This window comes from Mustela putorius, unplaced genomic scaffold, assembly GCF_011764305.1.
Source record: "Mustela putorius furo isolate JIRA1106 unplaced genomic scaffold, ASM1176430v1.1 tig00003898_pilon_pilon_pilon, whole genome shotgun sequence".
NCBI lineage: Eukaryota > Metazoa > Chordata > Mammalia > Carnivora > Mustelidae > Mustela > Mustela putorius.
Window position 1 is genome coordinate 19,536,337 of NW_025422047.1, and position 26,032 is coordinate 19,562,368.

Below are 26,032 nucleotides of genomic sequence, written 5' to 3' on the forward strand. Positions count from 1 at the left end.
CTGGAACATGCTTGCTGAGTTCTTTGAAGTTGAGACAAGTGAGATACTTAGAGGTCAGAAAACACTCAAGAGCATCGGAGCAGTTTTTGCATTTTTAACTCAACAAGGGACTTTATTTAGGAAGGATTCTGAGAAGTAATTGTTCAGCAGTTGGAGGTTGATTAGAGTCATGAAAGGCTCAGAAAACTGTCATGGCCATGTTAGTTTTGGCAACTATTTATAAATAGTACAGGAAATTGAAGAGTTGGAATTCATCAGTGTTTGTTCAAAGACTTTGTCTCAACTGTAAATGTAGCCTCCTATTCTTTCAGGAGCTCAAATTCTACAATCTACACCAAGTATTTATGGATATAGTCTCTTTTGCTGCTTCCAGCTATGGACATTTTTTTTTCGGTCATTCTTTTCACCCTGTTTTTGTTTTATTTCACTGCTGAATATTAGAGATTGATTCTTACATGTTAATACCATTACAATTAATTATATAGTAAATTTAGCCATGCCAAACTCTGCTAGAAATACTGAAGAGAATTGCAGTGGACCCTATGGGTCACTGAACCCGGTATAAACTTAAAACCCTGTATAAACCTGTTTTGTGTAGGACGGAAAGAACTGCATAAGAAACTTTTATGAGAAAAACAAATACTCCAGAAAAAGGGAAGGAGAAGGAGGGAGCTTTCTAGCTACTTTTTGGCTTACTCTATAATGTATAGAAAGATACACAGGAGCCCTCAAAGTATAGAGAGAATAAGTACATCATCACTAATGGCACATCAGGAAAACAATAGTAGTTTTTATGACACAGTGATACGGTTACATGTAATAAAGGTGTTTGAGTGATTCCTGGAAGCATATAAGGAAAGTAAGTGGGGTGTTAGCAGATATAAAGTCTGGAATAACAAATGTGTATTCATTTAATGTCCTTCTCCCTCCCTCCTTACCTTTTTATTTTTGGACCATAATCTCTTCTACCTCTATTTCCAGGTGACTCACTGTCATCAGCTCAGCTACATTGCCCAAAGGGACTGTGGTGGGCAATTTATGCCCACCGACTTCTTTTGATTCTGAACTCAAGCTGAGCTTGAAGAAAAATAAATTTTACACCAAGGACCCCAAGTAGTTGGGAGATCACACCTGTACCTCCCCAACCCTAACTCTGCCTGAGAAATCCAAGTATCTTGCCCCCCTCCCTCCCTCCCTTTCTTTCTTTTATTAATAGTTTGTTATTTGTTTGTATGATTATATATGATTTTTATGAGAAACTTTCCACAATAAAGAATTATATTAAGAATAAAGTGGAAATCCTGGGTTATTTTATCAATCAAACAGATAATTCTGACTTTTCGTGTGTAATTCACTGGTCTTACCACAAAATCTACCACTCAGAAACAGCTAGCCCAATAGAAAGGTGGACTATCATACTGAATACTGAATTACAATGTCAGTTGGGAGACACACTGATTGGATGGGGCTTTGTTTAATAGAATTAAACATGTGCTTCAAATCAGAGACCATCATTTGTTACTGTCTTTCACAGAGCCAGAATCCATGGAGCCTGGAATCAAAAGGTGGATGTGTGAGTGACTCCTCTCACTAATACACCTAATAACCCACTAACAGACTTTGAGATCCCCATCTTGGCCACTTTATGCTGTGTTGGCTTGGAGATCTTAGTCTTCAAGGAAGAATTCTTCTGCCAGGGGACAAAAAATGGCTCTACTCAATGGATGATGAGAGTAACTCCCGGACATTTTGGGCTCTTCAGCTGTTGAACCAACATGAAGGAAAGTATCTATTGACTGGAGTGGTAGATCCTGACTGACAAGAAGATACTGTGTTGCTTCTACACAAGGGAAGCAAGGAAAGCAAGGCATACTATCTGTGGAGCTTCTTAGTACTTTTATGCCCAATGGTAAAGCTTAATTACAAAAGCCAAACCAGAAAATTGAGAACTCAGATCTTTCCGGAATAAAGTTTTGGGTCACTCCACCAAGCAAAGGTTTTGGCTGAGGGTAGGGAAATAGAGAATAGAGATGTTTGAAGAAAGCCATAGGTACCAATTAAAGCCTGTGACCAATTACAGAAGCAAAATTGTAGTAATTTTTAAAGATGAGATATAATTAACCCATGTTATATTAGCTTCACACGGACAGCATATTGATTGAACAAATTCCATACGTCACTCAAAGTTCCCTATGGTAAGTGTAGTCAAAATTGTAGTACTTTTGCATATTTTCCATTTGCTTGTTATGTATATGTGTGTATTAGTATATGCTAGATCTTTCCTTCTTCTCTCCTTCACTTTTCATTTCATATACAAGTTATTGGAAAATAACTTTACAATTTTGTATATAGGTAACAGAATTTTCAGAGGGACTCTAAATTTGAAGAGTTTATATTAATGGCACAGTTGCAACTAGGCATCTCCTAATTCTGGGGAAAAGGGATGAGAAGTTCTTCACATTAACAAGGATAACTATAGCTCGAAGGAGGTAGAAATATTGAGCTGTTTTATTGTTCTATTGGTTTCAAATATGTGTCTTAGAAGGTTACATATAGAAGATGAGTTGTCAAAGGGGGGGATCAATTTGTTGATTCTCACCTGCAAATTCATCTTTTGTTTGTTCTTGAAGATACTTTTGGGCCTTTCCAATATGTTTCTTTGTCAGTTGGCACATTAAAACTTCTCAGGAGAGAGTGCAGGGGGAAAGGGTTTCCCTTCCTGGTCTCTGTGTGCCCTGTTGGCAGGACACTGCAGCATGGGAGGTTGCTCCAGCGATGAGCTCATGACGTGCATCTGCCCTGGGCTCCTGCAGCACAGTGGTCAGCAGCACCTGGGGGACAGCAGCTTCCCCCAGAATCCCCATTTTCAGGGGCTTTATAGAAGAGTGCTTCCAGTGAGAGACTTCCCTGTGAACATCTTTTCCCAGCATTCTAAAGGATATTTTCCTGGCAAGTTCTAAAGGGTGGATTTCTATCAAGTGCCACTGTTACAGCACGATAGTGACTTCTCTGCCATCCCAGGTTGCTACAAGCATGTCTTCTTCATGTACTGAGTCTCAGGACTGGAGTAGCGTGGGGACCTACCTCCTCTTTGCATGTTCTATCCCAATCATGGGAGTAGCTGCTATGTTTACAGCTGCTATGCCTACAGAGGTCTCTTTTCTTCCTATTAGCCATTCCCTTCTTACTCCAGTACTCTCTTATGGTTAATAGTTCTTTATATTAAGCTTTCCCTATTCAGTTTACCATTCAGTTTCTTTCTCCTGACTGGACCAAATTTGTTCACTCACCAGGTAACTCAAGCAGCTGGAGAGCATTCCCTATCTTTCCTTCCCCAACTCTGCCTGAGAAATCAAAGTAGATTATGCTTATTTATTGTTTTATATGATTATTATATAATTATGAGAAACTTCCCATGATAAAGAATTAAATCAAGAGGAACTTTGAAATATTATGAGTTATGTGAATTATCAGAGAACTTAATTTTAATTTTTCACATTTTGTACATATTTCACACAAAATTTCATTATACAATGGAGGTAAAATATAATCACATTTTAACAATATTTTATTTTATTTATTTAAAAAAAGATTTTATTGGGGCACCTAGGGGGCTCAGTGGGTTAAGCCTCTGCCTTTGGCTCAGGTCATGATCTCAGGGTCCTGAGACTGAGTCCCACATCCAGCTCTCTGCTCAGCAGGGAGCCTACTTTCCCCTCTCTCTCTGCCTGCCTCTCTGCCTACTTGTGATCTCTCTCTCTCTCTCTGTCTCTCTTTGTCAAATAAATAAAGTCTTTGAAAAAAGATTGTTTTAAAGATTTTTATTTAATTATTTGACAGAGATCACAAGTAGGCAGAGAGGCAGGCAGAGAGAGGAGGAAGCAGGCTCCCTGCGGAGTAGAGAGCCCGATGTGGGGCTTGACCCCAGGACCCTGGGATCATGACCCGAGCTGAAGGCAGAGGCTTTAACCCACTGAGCCACCCAGGCGCCCCTGAAAAAAAGATTTTTGAGAGAGAGCATGAGCAGGGGGCAGTGCACAAAAGAAGAGGGGAAGAATCTCAAGCAGACTCCAACATGAGTGCGGGGTCCCAGCGTGAGGCTGGACCTCACCACCCTGAGATCACAACCATAGCTGAAACCAAGAGTCAGACACTCAGATGATTGAGCTGCCCAGGTGCCCCAGCAAATTTTGTTTTAACTTTAAAGACAAATGAGCATTTATTCAGTAATGATAATGTGTCTGGAGATTATAATTCCAAGTCATCTTATTGCATGTAATTCCCTTAATTTCTCCCTCATTTCTGACCTTTTCTGTCTTTAAAATGGGATGGAGGGAACACCTGTGTGGCTCAGGTGGTTAAGCGTCTGCCTTCATTCAGCTCAGGTCTTGGGATCTCAGTGTCCTTGGAAAAGTCCCACATCAGGCTCCCTGCTCAGCGGAGAGTCTGCTTCTCCCCCTGCCTGCTACTCACCCTGCTTATGCTCTCTCTATCTCTGACAAATAAATAAAATTTTTAAAAAACAAAAACACAAAAAAATGGGATAGAAAAGCAAAGATATTTTTTTTGAAGATTTTATTTTTAAATAATCTCTACATCCAGGCCAAACCCACAATCCTAGAGCTAACAGCTCCATTGACGGAACCAGCTCAGCGCCCCAGGGCAAACAATAATTTTAAAGTGATCTGAGGGCAGAATACTTCAAACACTTGAGCAAGGTTTCATGTGTTCCTTTCCAGTCACTCCCTTCCTGAAGACAATGACGGTTCTTATTGTTATCACTGTAGATTTATTTTAACTGTTCTATAACTTAAAATCAATGGAATCATATAGTAGGTACATTTTTGTCCATGGTTTCTTTCATTAAGCATGATTCACTTATGTTCTTGTGCATATCATTCATTTATTACTTTCTACTATGGAGTATCCTATTAAATGAATATATCAAAATTGCTTTGTGATATATACAGCATTCAGCTGTATCCACCACTGGGTGGAAACAAGATCTGGTTAAGAGTGAAAACTTTAATTCCATTTCATAATGTTTCAAGGTACAGACTACCCTAGATTTTTAGATTCTTTTGATGCAAGAGTAGAGTGTGTCTCTAAAATATTTTGGCCAAAACCCATATCTTAGATACATTTATTTAAAGACCCATGTTGGACACCTGACTGGCTCAGTCAGTGGAGTATGTGACTTTTGATCTTGGGGTTGTATGTATATTTTTGTCTTCCCCACTAGATGGTAAACTATTGGCTCTTGATTTCAAACCCCATGTTGGGTGTAAAGATTTCTTAAAAACAAAACAAAACAAAACAAAACAAAATAAAAACCTATGCTAGCATTCATTTTGCTATGTAATATGCCACTACTTTTACTAACAAAAACCGAACATATGGTATGCTCTGTTATTTAGTAATGTTTCAGGAATTGATCAAGATGTGGATAGGTGAATTGTAGTTTCTTGTGTCATGGCAGTCTATTAGAAGGCAGCTATGCTCACCACTATACCACCAACGCCATGGCAGTCTATTAGAATGTGAGCTAATCACTCCTGACATTTGCTTTCTTGTCTAGGACAAGAGTTGAAGAGTTGAAGCTTAATTTAAGTGGCACACATGATATTTTATTGCCTGTGTTGACAAAGTTTTAATATAAATTACACATCCTAACACTTTGATGTGTTGACCCTTGTCAACATAGCTGACCCTTGAACAGGATGGGGAAGGAGGCAGTGTATGGTCACTGACTCCCTGCTTAATGCTTCTGACCTTCCCTCTGCCTGGAATAATTTTCACCAACTAGTCTCATGAATCATTCCTTCACTTTTTCCTAGTCTCAGCTCTTAGAGAAACATGTGCACATGTGAATAAAGAAGAATGCTCAGAAGGGTTTATTTTTGTGTGGTGTTTCATAGATTAAAAAAAATCAGCACCTTAACATTTCATTAATAGAAGAAGGGATGTATAAATGGTTGTATATTCATAATATGGAATACAATGCAACAGAAAGATATGTGTGTGTTAACATAATAAGACCTACAAGATTTATTATTGAGTTTATAAAGCAAGTTACAGAAAGGTATGCACAGTATGTATCATTTTGTATTAAAACACTGTAAATAAAACTACACTATATATTTTCTGTGGATTCATATGTTTGTGGTATGTGTATGATCTACAGCAAAACACCTGGAGGCATCAACTCCAAATTGAATAATGGAAAGGTAAAAATTGAGATTGGAAGGCAAAGGGGCTTTTTGGCTTTATGTAATATTTTATTCCTTTAAATACACTCAAGAATTCCTGTTAATGTTATTATTAATAACAAGTAATAAGCTATCATAAAAGTTTATGTTGTCCTCTATTCTTCTCATCAAAAAAGAGGAAAATAGAGAATGATCACCTTTTTCATAAAATTTTGTCCAACCACCCCACACATAAAATATTTCTCCCTCCCCTAGATCATAAAGCTTTTAATTCATACTCTTCTTATGGTCCTACTTTTTGACTCTACTATAGTTATGTATATTTTTGTCTTTCCCACTAGACTGTAAACTACTGTCTCAACCCTTTTACATATTCTTAACACTTGGTGAATTACCTCATTTATGGTAAAACTTCAGCAAATGTTTATGGATTTATTTTGAACTATGTAAAAGAAATCAAATAGCACAAGATGAGAATTGCCAAATTATTTTTATGATATTGATTTCCATTAAATTCCATTTTAAAAGTAGGATTTGGTTCAATTTTACTCCCCATCCAGTATAAACAGTTACTTTATTTTCTGATCATATGTCTCATCAAGAAGCATGGAATGATTACACGGGGCTGGACTTCTGTGCTGAGTCACTTGGTTTCAATTGGTCTTCGTTTGTTTTAGTCCACTAGGGAGCACTCTAGGCTTTACAAGAAATGAAGATCCACCCCCACCCACCCCCCTCCAGGCCCTTTGTAAGAGAGAGTTGAACAGTTAGGAGAGAACAGAAAATATGTGAGCCAATCAAATTATAGATAGCAAAAGGGGGGGGGAGGGGCAACCCTGTTTGTGTGAAGTTCATCTTAGGTTTTCAGTTCTGTCATTCCATATCAACTTCAAAAAGTTGGAATCTGTATCTCTATACATCCACTGTGAGGATGATTCTCTGAGCAGAGGTATGGGAATAGGAATATTTCTGGGCACTTGAGTATAAGTTCAACAGAAAGTGTCCCATTGTCTGTTTTCAATTTTTTAATTGTTATAAAATACCCCAAACCCACTGATAATTGAGAAATTATCTCAATACTCTTGCTATTCTACCGTTTCATATATCTTGGTTGAGAATGGAAGGAACAAGAATGAAGAGAAGAAAAATGGAAAAAAACAAAAGGAACAAAAAGAGAAGGAAAGGGAGAGGACAGTGTTGACTGTGACCAGCAACTGTGGCCTGGTCAGACTCAGCTGTGTGGGTTAGCAGGGTATCCACCAGTTGCACACGAGAGGTGGAGATGTGGAAATTAAATCAGAGACAGCATTATGCAGACATCCTATTTTTCACCAACCAACTTCTGGTTGGAATCATTTTCTATGCAGATGGTGACGGTCTTGGTTTCTAGAACTCTCTTGATTTCAAGAAGCTGTATTTACTTCTACAATATACAATGCATGCTATCAGATAGTTTTCCTTTATCATTGTTTTTATTTTTTATTTTAAATATTTTATTTATTTATGAGAGAGAGAGAGATGAACAAGAGGAGAGGTAGAGGGAGAGCCAAATTCCCTGCTGAGCAGGGAGCCCACCCTGCCCCCTCCCAGGACCCCAGGATCATGACCTGAGCCAAAGGCAGATGCTCCACCTGCTGAAACACGCAGGTGCCCCATCAGTATTTTTATATAACTGAAATCTCACATTGTCTATCAAACTATGTAATTTGGGGAATGGAATCACTCTTTGCTATGATGCTTCAAGGTTCTGTGTAACTCCCTTTCCTCAGTGACTCTAGAAAATATTACTCACTTTTCCTCACATACTAACACACACATTTCTTACATAAAGTGTTTTAAGGAAAAAAATAAAACCTTATATCTTCCTAAATTGGAAATATTACTCTTACCTCCCTGCACTGCAGGCAAGCACCATTTTGGAGAGTTTACTCTGTACTGTCCAGGGCCACTGTGGGTGGAGTCTGGAGTTCTGTGAATGACAGGGCTGAGGTGTGATTGTTGCTCAGTGGTTCTGTTGGAAGGGATTGAGGGTAAGACCCAATTTCTCTGATTCAAGACTCTACACTCTGCTTGTAGGGGCATCAGAAACTCAGCAACTACACAAGGAATCATGAGGAGACACGGGGGAGCTCTGCTGGGACTCCTGTGGCTCCAGGTTTGCTGTGAGTGGGGGCGTTCCAGATGGGGCTGGGGAGTGGTCCACAGCCAGAAGTGGTGGGGGAGCTGACACCGAGCTCCCAGAGAGTTCTACATCCTCAGTGGTGTTTCCTGGGATTTTTTTTTTGCAGGTTTGAAAACTGGGTCGGTGACTCTCCAGTGATATTATTTGTGTTTGTTTTCTTCTTTCCACGCAGTGGTGAGAGGGGTGACGGTGGAGCAGAGCTCTTCAGTCCTGAGCTTCCAGGAGGGAGCCGACTCTACTCTGAAGTGCAATTTTTCCCAAACTGCGCGCAGTGTGCAGTGGTTCCGACAGCACCCCGGGGGCGGTAGTCTCACCAGGCTGTTTTACGTATTTTCCGGGATGCAGCAGAGTGGGAGGTTAAACTGCACAGTGAATATTAAGGAACGGTCCAGCACCCTCCACATTAGGGCCTCCCGACTGGAAGACTCAGCCACCTACCTGTGTGCGGCACAGGCACCGTGCTCCCCCCGTGATCTGTAGCCTGCACCCAAACTGCAGCTGGGCCTGCAGCCCCACCAGGAAGCCTTGCACCGCGGTCTCACACAGCATGCTTGGACCATCTGGGGCTCTTCTGGGGTCCAAAGCGGATGACACTAAACTTTGACAATAAAGTACTACAAAATAAAAGTGTGTATGTTGACATTGCATAAAACACATTGGAGGGATATTAGCTATTTTTTTTTCCAAATTTTTATCTATTTATTTGACAGACAAAGATCACAATTAGACAGAGAGGCAGGCAGAGAGAGAGGAAGGGAAGCGGACTCCCCGCCTTGCAGAGAGCCGGATGCGGGATCATGACTCTAGCGGAAGGCAAAGGCTTTAACTCACTGAACCACCCAGGTGCCCCTGGAGGGATATTAGTTCTTAAAATGTTTAGAAACTCTAGTTTTAAAAAATTACTGCAATGTTGGAAAGCATGTATCGGTAGGCTTAGAGATAGAAATTTAAGGTAAAGGTAATAGCTTTGGTGGAAAAGAATACCATTTTTAACACAGAGGGTAATCTGAAATTAATTTGTCTCGTCACTTAAGGCATAATAAGATGCATAAACAAGCATTCTGAATTATACACAAGTCATGAAGCTGTTTTTAGTTTTCTATACACCCTCCAAAAGTTATAGAAAATGTCAGAGAAAACAATAAAGTGTTGCTATATAAATTTACATTTGAAATTTTTTAAGATTTTATTTTTTTATTTGACACATGCAGAGGGAGATCACAAGTAGGCAGAGGGCAGGCAGAGAGAGATGCAGAAGCAGGCTCCCCACTGAGCAAAGAGCCTGATGGGGGGGCTCGATCCCAGGATGCCGGTCCTATGACCTGAGAGGAAGGCAGAGGCTTAAACCTCTGAACCACCCAGATACCCCTAAATTTACATTTAATATTAAATTCAGATTTAGATGAAACTGATTGGTATGGTATTAAATAATTTAGAACAATTATTCCACTAGAGACATCAGCTCTAGATTTACTTTATTTATATTTCAACTAATTTATCAGATACTTATTCTAATTTTGTCATAGCATATAAAATATCCTTTAAAATCTGCAATATCGGTTGCACCAACAGAAATACACTTCTCAAAATTAAAAGTGATCAAAAATTCTGTTTGCAGCATTGTATTTATCTACAGCAACTGACATTGCTTTCAATTATATTGATTGAAATGAAGTTACTAAAAGTATTAATTTTGGTAGCCACATAATTTTCCTACAAAATTAATTTGTAGGAAAGCCAGCCAGAAAATATTATTAAGATATTATGCTACCAAAGTATTATTTATTGTATTATACAAAATTTTTAAATGTAATTTTCTAACAGTTTTTTTTCAATTTGTAAATTTATTTATTTTTAAGATTTGTTTATTTATTTTATTTGACAGACAGAGATCACAAGTAGGCAGAGATGCAGGCAGAGAGAGAGGGGTTGGGGAAGCAGGCTCCCTGCTGAACAGAGAGCCCGATGGGGGGCTCGATCCCAGGACCCTGAGATCATGACCTGAGCTGAAGGCAGAGGCTTTAACCCACTGAGTCACTCAGGCGCCCTGCAATTTGTAAATTTATATCTTTACTTATGAACCATTGAAGTTCTATTGTGTTTTATAAGTAAAAGGATTTTTACTTTTTTTTTTATTTTTATAGCTTCTATTTATTTATTTGAGAGACAGAGGGAGAGAGAAGGAGCAGAGGCAGAGGGAGAAGCCGACTCCCCACTGGCCAGGGAGCCTGACATGGGACTTGATCCCAGCACTCCGGGATCATGACCTGAGCCCAAGGCAGACGCTTAACTGACTGAGCCACCCAGGTGCTCCAATAAAATAAACACTTTTAAGAGAGCTTTATATTTTATTACAGAATGTAATATTTTTTTCTTCTTTTTGAACATGGGGCCCCAGATTTTCCTTTGTCATTGTGGACGACAAATTATATAGCCATCTCTGTCTGGGAATTTTGAACACCTGACTTAAACTTGAATGAGGGAGCTAGAAGCTGGAAAACAATCAGGTCCTTTGAGAAAGTAATTTTTGTTTTACATATGTATGAGTAAGCTTATCTACCATGGAGCCAACCGTATGTCACTGCCTATGGTGAATATTATACTCAGTGAGTAAAGTTCCATTTTATTCCATTTTCCTGTAGATTTAGATCCTCCTTGATCCAACTTTGGTCTCATAGAAGAAAAGAAAACCCGGAGAGAATCTTACCCTGAAGACTCTCTCTCTGCTTCTGAAGAGGCCCTGGGGTTGGTTAGAGTCAACCTCAGACCCACTAGGTCACATGTGGCTGTAAAAATGAGAGTATCACTAATATATTGTTATAAAAATGTAACCACTGCAATTGAGAGGCTAAGGGAGAACATTGTCCTCATGGTGGGCATCCATGAAGGTATTAGAAAAAAACCTTTAGAGGTCAACAATTTTTGACGACGAGCCAGGCAATATTCAATGAAATAATCATGGACTGTATGGTGATTAACATAACACAATTTTTAAAAAAAGATTCTGTCTCTTCTCCCTGCTCCTGCCCTTCCTCATTATAAATAAATAAATAAATAAATATCATGAAGGAATCATGATTTACTCTCTTAAGCAAAGAAAATGGAAAACCTTCCCTTTCTCCCAATCTACCACCCTTATTTGCCTGCTATGGAGAAAAACTCTAAAAGGGACACAGAAGCCAAAGATTACATATTTCCAATGCCTCTGATCTCAGACTCTGCTTCTTTAAGCTGGTTTCACCAGTGACCTTGCAATTTCCATAGAATTGACAACACCAACAGACAAAATGTGGATTCTTCCCTCAATTAAGATGACAATATAAAAATTTCAGTGATAGAGAGTGGGATGGAGCGGGGGATTGCTTTCCAGTCACCTGCTGCCTGCACTCAAACCTGGGACTGGGGCAGTCCCTGTCCTCTGACACAGACTTGCAAGGATAGCTTTTGTGCTGTTGTTTATCCACAAGTGGAAGCTAACATATTAGACATTAAAAGCTTATAAGAGGAAGAGTAAGTTCATGATGACCTGGACAGAGTTAGAGCATTTTGTTAGATGACTGTTGCTTAATGGATTCTTGGAGGCAGTTAGTACTGTTTTATTTTGAAATCTGGGTTTTAAAGATGACTTTATATTTGGTATTCAGACTCCTTTCCTATAAATAACTCCTTAGTAACAGTATAACAGTCCTTATTATGGATGGACTCAAACACTGTGTTTCAAAAGTAGCATTTATGATATTTCTGATTCTGAAGGATAATTGGACATTTAGAAATATGGAAAGTACAAATATGAAAATGAAAATTTTGTGATCACATAATATTCCCATTACTTTTTAGTCTCTAAAAATCCTTATTATAATTATTATTGCGATTTTTTCACTTTATATATTTTGATTTGAGCTTGCCCCTTTCATCAGATTTTTTCTCAAAGATCTGCTTTATTTTATTTTTTAAGTTAGTCATTTAACATGTGTTTCAAAATAGCTCTGTGAGATATTTTACTTAATTACATTTTCATATTAATTTTGTTCCTCTGTATTCCGGGCAAAATCTGAGAGCCATTTCTATGTGCTTTGATTACTTTCTTGTTCAGAAATTTTGTCACGGGTTTTCCTTTAGCGCCCAGGGATGGTAAGTAATATTTGTGTGTTTGAGGGAAATCAAGCAGGGAGTGGTTTGACAATGTGAGCTTCAGATAAAACTCAGAAATTTATTCTCATTTACAAAATTCCATATATGTTCACAATTACACTTTCATAGAATTTAGGAGACAGAATTTTGTATTTCATTCACTGCTCTATTACAGTAGGTAGAACAAACTTTTTCACATAATTCATTATCAGTAGATGTTACTGAAAGAAGGAAAGAAGAATTCTGCTACCCATAATTTAATTTAAGCTTTATGATTGGATTGAATTTGTAAATTTATTTGTGACACATAAAGGTTCTTGAAGTATATGTCTGATTATTTGATCATTTTATTGACATACTGTTTCTTTCCATTTATATATGTCTTTTTTTAAAAAAAAGATTTTATTTATTTATTTGACAGAGAGATCACAAATAGGCCAAAAGGCAGGGGGAAGCAGGCTCCCCGCTGAGCAGAGAGCCTGATGTAGGGCTTGATCCCAAGACCCTGAGATCATGACCTGAGCTGAAGGCAGAGTCTTTTCTTTTTTTTTTTAAAGATTTTATTTATGTATTTGACAGACAGAGATCACAAGTAGGCAGAGAGGCAGCAGAAAGAGAGAGGAGAAAGCAGGCTCCCCGCTGAGCAGAGAGCCTGATGCGGGGCTCAACCCCAGGATCCTGAGATCATGACCTGAGCTGAAGGCAGAGTCTTAACCCACTGAGCCACCCAGGAGCCCCTATATGTCTCTTTCTTAATAGCGCTCAGTGGTTTGACGATAATTCCATTTTTCCTGGACTTGTAATTTTTTGTTACCATTATAATGAAAACTTTTCTCTCTGAGATATATTGGAAAATATTTTTATGTATGTATCAGCCACCTTACTAATTTTTTAAAGATTTTATTTATTTATTTGACAGAGAAAGAGAGAACACAAGTAGGCAGAGAGGCAGGCAGAGAGAGAGAGAGAGGTGGAAGCATGCTCCCCGCTGAGCAGAGAGCCTGATGCGGGGCTCAACCCCAGGACCCTGAGATCATGACCCGAGCTGAAGACAGAGGCTTTAACCCAGTGAGCCACCCAGGCACCCCTAAAGATTTTATTTATTTATTTGTCAGAGAGAGAGCGCCCAAGCAGGGGGGAGGAGTAGGCAATGGAGAAGCAGGTTCCCTGCCAAACAAGGAACCTCAGGTGGGACTCAATCCCAGGACCCTGGGATCATGACCTGAGCAGAATGCAGAGGCTTAACCAGTTGAGCCAACCAGGCAAGGCTCATCCCCCTTACAATTATTAGTAGATGGCACAAAGGCATTTGGAGTAAAGGCTAATGTAGAAATGACATGTTACCAACCTCCCTCTGCATATATTCACATTTCATGAAATTAAACATTGTTAATCACAACCTTCTTTTTTTAAAAAAGTTATTTCTCTAGTGTTGTAGAGACATCAATGGAGCTAATGAAGTTGTGTAAATACTTAATTCTCTCATTCACCCACCTCTGCTCAAGGGTAGACTCCTTACAGTGTTCCCCCAGGTCTTCCTCACTAAGGATGGCTATAATTGGCAATTGTCATGGTGAGAGTGGTTTCTCTTAGCGGAGTTACAGTTGTGCGTTATTTGCTCACTGGCTTTTTCTTATTGGGAAATGCATCAAATTAGATTCAGCTTATCACATCTGACCAAAGGAGGATAAAACTGTAGCCCAACACGTCAATGGGCTTGATTCTTTCCCTCCTTATACTGCCAGGTCCTGTGCAGTAGAAGGAAGATGACTCCTGGCGGGTGCCTTTCCTCCAAGCCCGATAATGGAGTCAGAAGGAAGCATGCTTCTATATTCATTTGTTTCCTCTTAAGTCCAGTTAGAAACAAGAGAGAGGGTGCAGTTCTTAGAGGTTTGAATGCTTGATCATACTGAGGTGAGAATTGATGCGGGGGAAGAAAACAAGTGTTTTAGCCTGAGTGTGCACTGAGTCTCGATCCAGACACATTCAGGTTTAAACCTTTATCATGTTTGGTCTATTTGTTTCCTACGTGCTGGAACAAGGAAGTACAGACTTTAAGGCCTTCTCTTGATCCTGTGAAGCCTGGGTGCTGAGAGTCTCCCTTTTGTTTGCTTTCTCTAGGATGGTGCTGACTGCATTTATGTGATTTCTCCCAGTCTGGCAGAGTGGGGCAGCCTTCTGCACAAGCTCACTAGTCCCCTTACTAGCTCCAAAAGCTCACTGTTGTTACCGCCCTGTGTGCACTGTTGGGAGGTCACTGGGTGGGATGATGTATGGGTGAGAGACTGAGTGTTTTGTGTACTCATGGACCATTTGTGGGGGTTTGCAGACAACTAACTCCAGTTGCTCAGGGACAGATTCCATTTTATTTTATTTTATTATGTTATGTTAGTGACCGTAGAGTGGATCATTAGTTTTTGATGTATCATTCCATGATTTATTGTTTGCGTATAACGTCCAGGGTTCCATGCAGTCCTGCCCTCCTAAATGTCCATCACTGGGCTATTCTCCTCCCATCTGAAACCCTCCGTTTGTTTCCAAGTGTCCATAGTCTCTCATGGTTCATCTCCCTCTCTGATTCCCCCCCCCCTTTATTTTTCCCTTCCTCCTCCTAATGTCCCCCATGCTATTCCTCATGTTCCACATATGAGTGAAACCATATGATAATTGTCTTTCTCTGTTTGACTTATTTCATTTAGCATAATCTCCTCAAGCTCCATCCATGTCAATGGAAATGGTGGGTATTGATCCTTTCTGATGACTGAGTGATATTCCATCGTGTATATATGGACCACATCTTCTTTATCCATTCATCTGTTGAAGGTCATCTCAGTTCCTCCTATATTTTGGCTTGTGGATATTGCTGCTATTAAGATTGCAGTGCACATGACCCTTCTTTTCACTACATCTGTATCTTTGGGGGTAAATACCCAGTAGTGCAAATTCTGGGACATAGGGTAGCTCTATTTTTAACTTTTTGAGGAAGCTTCACACTGTTTTCCAAAGTGGCTGCACCAACTTGCCTTCCCACCAACAGTGTGAGAGGGTGCCCCTTTCTTCACAACCTCTCCAGCATTTGTTGTTTCTTGCCTTATCAATTTTCTAACTGATGTAAGATAGTATCTCAATGTGGTTTTGATTTGAATTTCCCTGGTGGCTAATGATGTCAAACATTTTTTCCATGTATCTGTTAGCCATTTGTATGTCTTCTTTGGAGAAATGTCTGTTCATGTCTTCTGCTCATGGAGAGATTCCTATTGGAGGTTGTGTGGTGATTTGTAAAGTCCATGTTGTTTTACTGTCCTACAGAAGCCCTGGGTTCTGTTTTGTACAAATACAAATCATTGGTTTTTGGGACTTCATTAAGATAGAGAACTTCTGCACAGCAAAGGAAACAGTCAACAAAACAAAGAGCATAGTGGTGAGAATTCTTTTCTAATCACCTTAGATGGAGCTGTCCATTATGCAGTTACATGTTTTTTTTTCCTAGGATATTATGTGTACAGTTGTCATGGACTGTCTGCTTTTGCTGATTCTCCAGAGAACCTCAGTTTAAGGTCTCTAATATGAGTAAATTTTCCAATTTCTGTCAGTGAAGAATGTAGGTTGTCATATTATTTGATAAACATGTAACCAAGGATCCATTTCCTCTACTTTATCTGCTGAATTAGTAACGAGTGGTACCAAAAGTTTATTTCACAGTTCTCAATGACAGTTTTTTTCTGGGATTTTGTTCAGGACACCAAAGGTTTAGGTCATGTAATGGTGATGAAATGAGTGTCCACAGAGCAGCCTGTACCTGTGAGGAAAAGAAGAATGTCAAGGCTTTACTATCTAGTTCAATAGTTTGGGAAGGCTGGAATTCGTGTGGTTTGGGACATCTGAGTTATGTGGGCTACAGTGACCAGTTCAAAGTGAGACAGCCTAGGACTTTGTAAGGGAAGACACAGGGCCACAAAGGCTAAGGCTGTACCAGACCACAGTAGTTCAAGGGTAACTGCTACAATAACTCATTTCAGTTTAACATTGCATTTGTTGTTTCCATTTTTCCACAGGTGTGATAGGAGAAGAGAAGTTTCTATGTGAGTCCTAACTTTACCTAACTTTCCCAGAGACTTTTGCTCCACCCTCTAGAGAGTATTTTTTTTTTTTTTAAAGATTTTATTTATTTGACAGAGAGAGATCACAAGTAGGCAGAGAGGCAGGCAGAGAGAGAGGAGGAAGCAGGCTCCCTGCTGAGCAGAGAGCCCGATGCGGGACTCGATCCCAGGACTCTGGGATCATGACCTGAGCCGAAGGCAGCGGCTTAACCCACTGAGCCACCCAGGCGCCCCTCTAGAGAGTATTTGAAATGGTATAGGCATTAAACACAAAATCCAACTGATATTTGACTCTTAAAAAAAAAAAAAACTTATTTATTTACTAGACAGAGAGAGCAGCCAGAGGGAGTAGGATGCCGGACTCGATTCCTGGACCTCAGGATCAGCACCTGAGTTGAAGGCAGACACTCAACCGACTGAGCTACCCAGGCACCCCTGATATTTGAATCTTGCGATTGTTGAGGCTTTCAGGAAAGAGAATGGTTCAATCCATGTAGAAAATAAAATACTATTACCCATCCACACTCTTAGCTCATGCAGGGAATGCAACTGTGTTAGATCCCTTTGGAGATACTCAAATGTTTCCTTAGGACAGTATTTCAGAGCATATCCCACCTTTTCAGATTTTTTGGGATCTCATTGACTCCCAGAAAGACATGGAAAGCCCCATTGTCTGCCATCCTAGAAAAGTCTCCCCACTAGTGTTTGGTTTAATGTTGCATCCAGTATATTCCCAGTGTGAAGTGTTGTCTCTGCTGGATTGTAGTGTTCGTTGGTATCATTTGGCTGCACTAGCCAGCTGTCCTGGCTTTGCTACATCTTGTTCTCATGGATTATCAAATCATTCATTCATAGTGATTCTTTACAAAATTTAGTGCCCAATATTCTACAACCAAGATAGAATTAATTGAACTTTTCCTTGGTTTTGTTTTTATGTTTTTAGAGAAGTGCTTACATAAGGGCCATCTTGGAATTCATATTTATCATGACCTGCTCAAGCATTTTTTCTTAGCTTCTACCAGTGTCTTTTTAAATCTGAGACTTTGTTTTGATGACAATTTTTTTAAAAATTTTCTTGAATACATGAAATAATTAATGTATTTGCTGTTCCTTTCTAGTAGAATGCAGGAGATACACAAAAGGGTTAAGAAAAATTAGAACCTTAAGAAAGCTCATTGTCTTTATAGTTTTTGGAAGCAGTGACCTACCTTAAAAACATATTCACTGACACCAACTACATGATTTTTTGTAAATTGACAGATCCAAGAGATACTCATTAGTTCAGCTACTTGATTTAATGATGCTTCACAAGGAACTGGATTTTGTAAAGAGGTCTGGAGTAGTAACTGCACGAATAGTCTGGGGTAAGAATTCTGGCCAACAAGCACCCATTTTAGCCCCTGTCCACCAGGGGGTGCAGCTTCCTACCACCATCACATTTCCTGTGTGAAATGTGGGCTTCCACTGATCATTTCTCTGTCACTCCAAACTTGCTTCATGGTAAGAACGAAGAACATTATTTAGGTGACTCCAGAGATGAAGTGTTCTCCTGGCTTTGTGACTGTGGTACTCTTAATGCTTGGTAAGTAAAATCCTTCTTAAAATTTGGATTCTTTTTCTTTTGTACCAGTAAAAAGTTGAACTATAATTTATAGTTCAAGGTGAACCGAAGGTGACACAGGTCTCTTTTCTTTTTCCTCAGGGCAAAGCCGTGGAGACTCAGTGACTCAGACAGAGGGCCAAGTGACCCTTTCAGAAAATGCTTTCCTGACTATAAATTGTACTTATTCAGCATCAGGGTACACTGTCCTTTTCTGGTATGTCCAGTATCCAGGAGAAAATCTAGAGCTCCTCCTGAAAGCCTTGAAGGACAAGGAGAAAGGAAGCAACAAAGGATTTGAAGCCACCTACGATGGCAAATCGAAATCCTTTCACTTGGAGAAACGCTCAGTGCAAGCCTCAGATTCAGCTGTGTACTACTGTGCCCTGAGGGACACAGTGATAGGGACTGTAGGGGGAGCTGAACACAAACTCTGAGCAGAACAGGGGCCTGGAAGCTGATTGTCTCTGCCTGATCCATTCTGGTTCCAGCACAGTCTGTGGTTTGTCCCTCAGTGTCTGGTTGATACAAAATCATACAGAGAACAAGAGCATAGGAGCCAGAATAACATTCCCCAACCCCACGTGTTCCTTAGTGCCACTGAAAACAGTTTGATGCCAAGAGTTCCTCAGCCAGAGTGTAACTAATTTCAAGGTAGAGTCACATAACAATGAAGTGGTCTTGTGGTCATCCTTGCAGTGAATGTCCAGCCCCACAAGTTGTTCATGGCACCCTGGTAGGTGTTTCTGTGTCTATGATACATTTAGAGACACACGGTGTGCCTGAAAGTGTAGTGATGCCTAATGTCTTCCTGACAGAGTATAGCAGGAGAGGTGATGGAGATGATCAGCCCCGAACTAAGTTTTAGTAGAGAAAGAAGGGAAGGGAATAAATGAGGAGGAACGCATGAACCTGACCAAGGAAAAGAGAGGCCAGAAACCTCTGCCCTGCTTTTTTTTTCTAGTAAATCAGGTGATAGACTCAGGATGATACTTGACTTGAAGGCTTGGGGGCAGAAACAGAATGGAGGAAGTGGCTTATGTCTTGGGCAATTAAATAGATCAGTTGAATTTCTGACAGTAAGAACTCAAGGGAGATAGCTTTCAGTGCCCCGGAAATATGGTGAGAAAAAATGCTCTTGCACTGAGGTTTCCTAACGATATAGATAGAGAGGTGACACTGGGAGAGAAATCTTATTGATTTCTCTAACTCTTGTTTTGCAACTTCTCAGAGAGAGCCACAAATCATGGGATTGGGAAAATGTATGGGAGAGAGTGAAGATGTACAAAAAATAATAGAAAAAGCAATGTCTATTTTGCAGTGCAAGACTTTGCCAGTATTATTTCAATCTTCTTTAATTACTCTCTCCTTATTTGCAGAGTTTACAAATGAGCTATGATCAGAATATTAATATATTCCTTTACATATTTGTTAAATATTCTTGGTTAGTTAATTTTTATTTAATTAGTTTAAAATGAATATTTTATATTTAAACCTCTGTAAATATAAGTGCATGTAAATATGTGCTTTAAAGTATTCAAAGGATATAAAATAAGAGTTTTCTAAGACTTCTGAGAAACATGGCAGACTACAAGTACCTGGATCACTCTGGTTTGAGCTGGAATTCTGGTTCTCCGGGTTGTAAGTTTGAGTCCATTTTGGGTAGAGATTACTTAAAATTGAAATCGAAAATAAATAAATAAATAAATACTAATGGTTGGTTAATAATACATGTTTATGTCTTGATTTCTTTAATACTCTTTTTTTTGAAATCAACTATTTCTTTATTTGATGGAGAGAGTGCATGAGCACAAGCAAAGGGAGAAGGGGAGGGAGAAGCACACTTCCCACTGAGCAGTGAGCCCAACAGGGGGCTGGATCCTAGGACACCGAGATCATGATCTGAACTGAACTTAGAAGCTTGACTGAATTAGCCACCTAAGCCCCTCTAATACTCTTTTAACTTTAGCAAAGCTATCCTAAAGGGCAGAAAGCTGAAAACAGAAAGCAAAACAGGAAGAACCTATCAGCAGACTGTGCCATCAATAATTTAGAAAATGAGCTGTATATGGATGGGGTGAACTTGCATGAGAGACTAAATAAGGAGAAACTCAGTCCTGGTGTAGAAGCACCTCAGTGTGTGCTGTGCCCTCCAGAAGGGGTTGGGGAAAAGGAGCACCACGTATTTTTAGATAATTGAGGAATACAACACTGCTCATGTTGGTACACATGTGTGTGTGTACGGGTGAGCACGTGTGTATGTGTGTGTTGAGGGTATTGGGGCAGAAGGAACAATACAAGTAGATGGAGTGGTCACCTTGGGTCTCAGAGCTGAGCATATGATGCTTGGAAGCTTACTGTGGTTCAGCTGAGGTAAGGGAAACACAAATTCAAAGGACTGATAGCTTATGACTAAAATTTGGTGTCCATTCTGGACTTTCTGAACAATGCTGAGCTGAGCTGTGGAGATAAAACAATGAGAAGGAGACCTTGGTGAGTGGATCTATTGTCTGAGGGCCACAGCTTGAACCCTTCAGCAGAGAATGATCAGGTTTTTCTGCTTTAGGCTTCAACATAGGCATCTGAACAGATAATGAGTAGTGAGGAGGACCACTGGCATAACAATAGGTACATTGAAAGAGCTACAGTGATTAGTCTAAACGCTTTGTCTTCTTATCATAGTGTGATTTACTTCTACCTTAAATAAATCACACAGTGTGAACATACATGACCCTTACAACCCTTTCTTCATCATTCTTTCATTTTATGTTGTTTACATAATTAATTACAAGCAGTTTTTAAAAATTATGGAATGCTTCAGGAATTTGCATGTCATTCTTGCACAAGGGTCATGCTGATTTTTCTGTTTCATTCTAATTTTGGTATATGTGCTGCCAAAGTGAGCCCTACCTGTCATATTTTCAGTAAGTGCCATCCCCCCACTATTATCACAGATGCAATGAATAAATATATCACAGTTTGCTAAACCATCGATCCACAATCCTCATTTCAATATAAATTTTACTCATGTTTATTTTCAGTTATAATGTTTTTAGTTAAAATTGCTTAATGCCCACTGGGTGCTGTCCACAACTGATGAGTTGTTGAACACTACATCTGAAACTATGTGAGGTACTATGTGTTGGCTAACTGAATTTAAATAAGAAAAAGTTGCCTAATGCAAATGGATTTGGGGTAGTGAGTCTCTCAGCTAGAACACAGAGAATTATGACAGGACCCACACAACTTGCTATACCAGGAAACCCCTGTTTCCTGTTCTGGGCCACAGCAGCACAAAACCAGCAATCCTTCCCTCACCCAGTCAGGTTCTTCTCACAGTGCTGAGCCCTGAAGTTGAAGGGGAAGAAGACATTTTCCTTCTAGTGGGAGAACTCAAACATGTTGCTCTCCAACCTTCTCAAGGTGGTCATGGCTTCTGTGTGGCTAGGTAAGGATGGTCCCTGTGGGAGTGTGTCTCCTCTATGACTTAAAATCCAGAGAGTTAGGCAGGATCTTGTGCATACCTTGGGAAGAAGGGATGACAGTGTGTAAAACAGAAGTTCTTTGTGCCACATCACGTATTCCAGAAGTCTCTGATTCTGTGTTTTTTTTTTCCCTTCGGGATCCAGTATTTCCCAGAAGATAACTCAAGCCCAGCCAGCAATGTTAGTGCAGGAGAAGGGGACTGTCACTCTGGAATGCACATATTCCACCAATGAACCACGTTATAGTCTCTTGTGGTACAAGCAGCCCAGCAGTGGGGCAATGATTCTCCTTATTCATCAGGATTCTTACAACCAGCAAAATGCCACTGAAGGTCGCTACTCACTGAATTTTCAGAAGACAAGAAATTTCATCCAACTTGTCATCTCAGCTTCACAGCTGGAGGACTCTGCAGTGTATTTCTGTGCACTGTGGGAGCCCACAGTGAGAGGCATGATGGAGGGAGGTATACACAAATCCCAGGGCTCTTATTGATGCATCTCCCTGCAGTAGGGCCCAAGGGGGGCAATTGCCATCCCAGACAGGAAATGGCACAGGGGCAGGCTTAGATTGAGAAATTCACTCTAAGAAAATACCACTCTGGTAATAGATAGTTGATAATGGGTCTTGCATCAAACACCCTCTTATATTTGTTTGGAAGGTAGATTTGTAGAGTAAAAATCTTAAGTATCTCCTCAAGTTTCTTTAATTAGAGAATCTGACCATTTTCACATTCATTTTTACCATTTGAGAATATTTTGAGTGTATAGTTCAGGGTTATGAAATACACTTACATTGTTGTTCAATTAGCAGCAACTTTCATTTCTAGAATCCTGGCAACTTGAAAAACTGAATATTTGTACTCATTAAACAATAACTCCCCTTTATGCCATTCCTCCACTCCTTCAGAACTACTATTCTGCATTCTCCTTCCTTGAACTGAAGCTCTTTAGCTCTCATAGAAGTGGAATTATGCAGTATTGGTCATTTTCCAAAATTTCGGTTGACGAACTGTCCCCATGATGCATCCACTTGCATCGTGTGTTAAATTTCTTTACTTTTTAAAGTTGAACAATATTCCTGTGTATGTAATACACCATTTTATTTATCCATGTCTATCTGTTGATGGACTTTTGGGTTGCTTCCACTTTTTGGTAGAAACGAATTCAAAAACATCTCAATATTTACAGAAATATCCAAATTCTTTCAATTTTTGAGTATATATCAGAAGTGGATTGTTGGGTCATAAGGTAATTCTATTTAAAAAAATTATACACGTTTATATTGGTTATTTGGAAAAACTATGCTCTAGACTGCAGTATCACAAACAAGTTTCAGGGAACAGAAAAACAGAGTGATCACGAGTCGTGAATGGAGCTCTAATATAATGGTGAATCAGAAAATCCTAGAGGAGTTTGTCACTCTAGCTACAGTGCCTTGCTTGTTTCATGTATGAATAATTGGTCTGGATGAATGGTGAAGCCACTACCCACTGATCAGCTCCTGGATAGCAGTCTGAGTATCCATTCTTTCTTTCCTCATTTGGTAAAAATCCAAACTTGCAATTATTGAATTTTTTTAGTAGTTCCAGTTGCATAAATAAAGAGCCTGTGAAAGACTCCCATAAAATATTTCAAAGGCTTAGGAAGAAGTCTTTTGCTACCCACTATCTTTCTCTGAAATTTGACAATCTATACTGTCAAAAGGAAGTGACAGGCTTTTGCTATCCCAGCTCTGTGTTGTAATCTATTAGCTTTGCCATGAACTTTCTTGATACTTTTGAGCTTTGTTTCATTATTTGTAAATTTATTATTGTAAATTTATTATTAGGAGTAAATTTATTATTAGTATATTATTAGTATTTTGTTGTGACAATTTATCAATAATAAACCCAGAGAGATTGACAAATAGCAAATAAGCAATTTAGGAGGATAATCTTTTTTAAAAAGATTTTATTTATTTACTTGAGAGAGAGAGTGAGAGAGAGCATGAGAGCAGAGAAGGTCACAGGGAAAAGCAGAATCCCCATGGACCTGGGAACCTGATGCCGGACTTGATCCCGGGACTCCGGGATACTTACCTAAGCTGAAGGCAGTCACTTAACCAACTGAGCCACCCAGGTTCCCCAGGAGGATAATCTTAATAGGCACAGAAAAAGCATTTGACAAAATTCAGGTCTATCCCTGATTAAAACTCCCAGCAAATTACACAAAATTGAAGGGAATTTCCTCACCTTAAAAGAGGGCTTAACAAAAAGTCTACATCAAATGTCACACTTGATGGTGAAAGCTTAATTGCTTTCCCATTAGTTTCAGAAATAAGGGGAAAGTTTTGGCTTCACCACTTGTATTTAATATTGAAGTAGAGGTTCAAGCCAATGTAATAAGACAAGTAGAAGAAACAAAAGCAGTTTGGAAGGGAAGAAGTGAACTTCTCTCTACTACCAGAAAGCATATTTGCGCAGAAAATGCAAGAGAATCTACAAAACACAATGAAAGAAACTACCAGAACAAATTGGTTTAAGAAGGTCAAATGTACATATGCCATGCGATCCAGCCATTCTACTCCCAGATATGGGCCCAGGAGAAAGGAAAGGATAGATCTATAAAAAAATCTTATATGCAAATGTTCATAGCAGTTTTGTTTGTAATAATCTGCTGGGACTATTCTATATGGCCAGCAACAGGTGAACAGACAAACTGTTTTATAGGCACATGATTAGGTAGTACACAGCAACAGAAAGAAACAAACCCTTTTTTAAAAAAAGATTAATTTATTTATTTGACTGACAGAGATGAAAAGTAGGCAGAGAGCCACGCAGAGAGAGAGGGGGAAGAACGTTCCCCACTGAGCAGAGAGTCCTATGCGGGGCTTGATCCCTGGACCCAGGGATCGTGACCGGAGTCATAGGCAGAGGCTTTAACCCACTGAGCCACCCAGGCGCCCCAGGAAACAAACTCTTGATACTTATGACTATGGAGGAATTTTAAAATAATTATATTGTGAAGTGCCAGATAAAGAGTACATATAATTCCATAATTCAAAATTATACACACTAAAGCATGACAGAAGCGTTCCCTGCAAATGGGAGTGGTGAGGGTTGACAGAGGGGTTGCCAAGGGACATGAGGAAACTTTTGGGATGATGCATATGTTCATTATCTCGAATGTAGTGAGTGCTTCACAAATACAAATGTCAAATTATATAGAATTGTCTAATTGGTGCAGCTTATTTTAACGTAATATATGCACCAAGAAAAGCCATTAAGTATCCATATTTACTATGCAGTATCTTTCCTCAATGACTTGCAAGTCCTCCGTGTGACACAGAGTGCAAAATATTTCTCCTTTGGTTTTCATTGGCCTGAATGTTTTTTTCTAAAGTTATGGATAGGGATGCCTGGGTGGCTCAGTCAAGTGTTGGCTTTTGGCTCATGTCGTCATCCCAGGGTTAGGACTGAGTCCTGCATGAGGTCCTTGCTCAGCAGGGAGTCTGCTCCTCCCTCTGCCTCCTGCTCCCCCTGCTTGTGCTCTCTGTGTCTCTGATAAATAAAAAAAAAAAAAAATGAACTGTTTAAAAAACTAAAGTTACAGATAATGACTTTCTGCTTCCATGTGCTATATTGTTTATTTTCTTTTTTAATAAAGATTTTATTTATTTATTTATTTAAGAGAGAATGATAGAGTCATAGAGACTAAGAGAGAGACACAGAGAGAGAAAGCAGATTCTGAATGAGTACAGAGGCCCATTCAGGGCTCTGATCCTGAGATATGACCCTAGTCATAACCAAGAGCCTGAAGCTCTACCAGCTGAGCCCCCCTGTTGCCCCATGTTTATTTTCAACCATTATAATTCTAACTTTCTGGGATTTCCTTTACAAATCTGGATACAACTTTGCCGTGGTTTATCCCAAATTCCTTTCTAGTATACTTCTGTGTCAGGACTGACAATGTGATTTGGAAGGTGGAGGGGAAGCGAAGGGACACATGAACCCAAACAGTATCCAGGCCAGAATTTCTTACTTCTCTCTGCATTTGGGAAAGTGTTTCCATGTTGGCTTTGGACTCATGAACCTCCTGGATCTGAATCTCTGGAGAGTGGCCTCCAAGATATAGCTTGGGCTAAGCTTCCATCTATGTGTCTAGAAATAAATGTTTACAGAGCTTTATAGAAGATGTGCTCCTTTCTAGAACTTTTTCTTGATAGTCCTGATTTCTTGACTTGTGGGAAAAATTATTTGATTATTGTTTGGCAACGAAATGTGACAGATAGATGGTAATAGAAAGCATCCTTAAGGCTAAACCTGTTAAGAGTAGGATTGATATTT

At 39.5% G+C, this 26,032-nt stretch overlaps 1 non-coding gene and 1 gene segment (V, D, J or C); one reads left to right on the plus strand and one right to left on the minus strand.

Annotated features, from left to right (window-relative positions):
* Positions 1 to 18,112: 18,112 nt before the first annotated feature.
* LOC101691049 lies at positions 18,113 to 18,672 on the plus strand. The segment is given in 2 exon segments: positions 18,113 to 18,204; positions 18,325 to 18,672. Coding segments are annotated over 2 exon segments (381 nt in total).
* A 2,351-nt stretch (positions 18,673 to 21,023) lies between these two features.
* On the minus strand, positions 21,024 to 21,129 carry LOC123388378. Its single transcript, XR_006602934.1, has one exon. It is a non-coding gene; the product is annotated as a U6 spliceosomal RNA (small nuclear RNA).
* Positions 21,130 to 26,032: the final 4,903 nt, after the last annotated feature.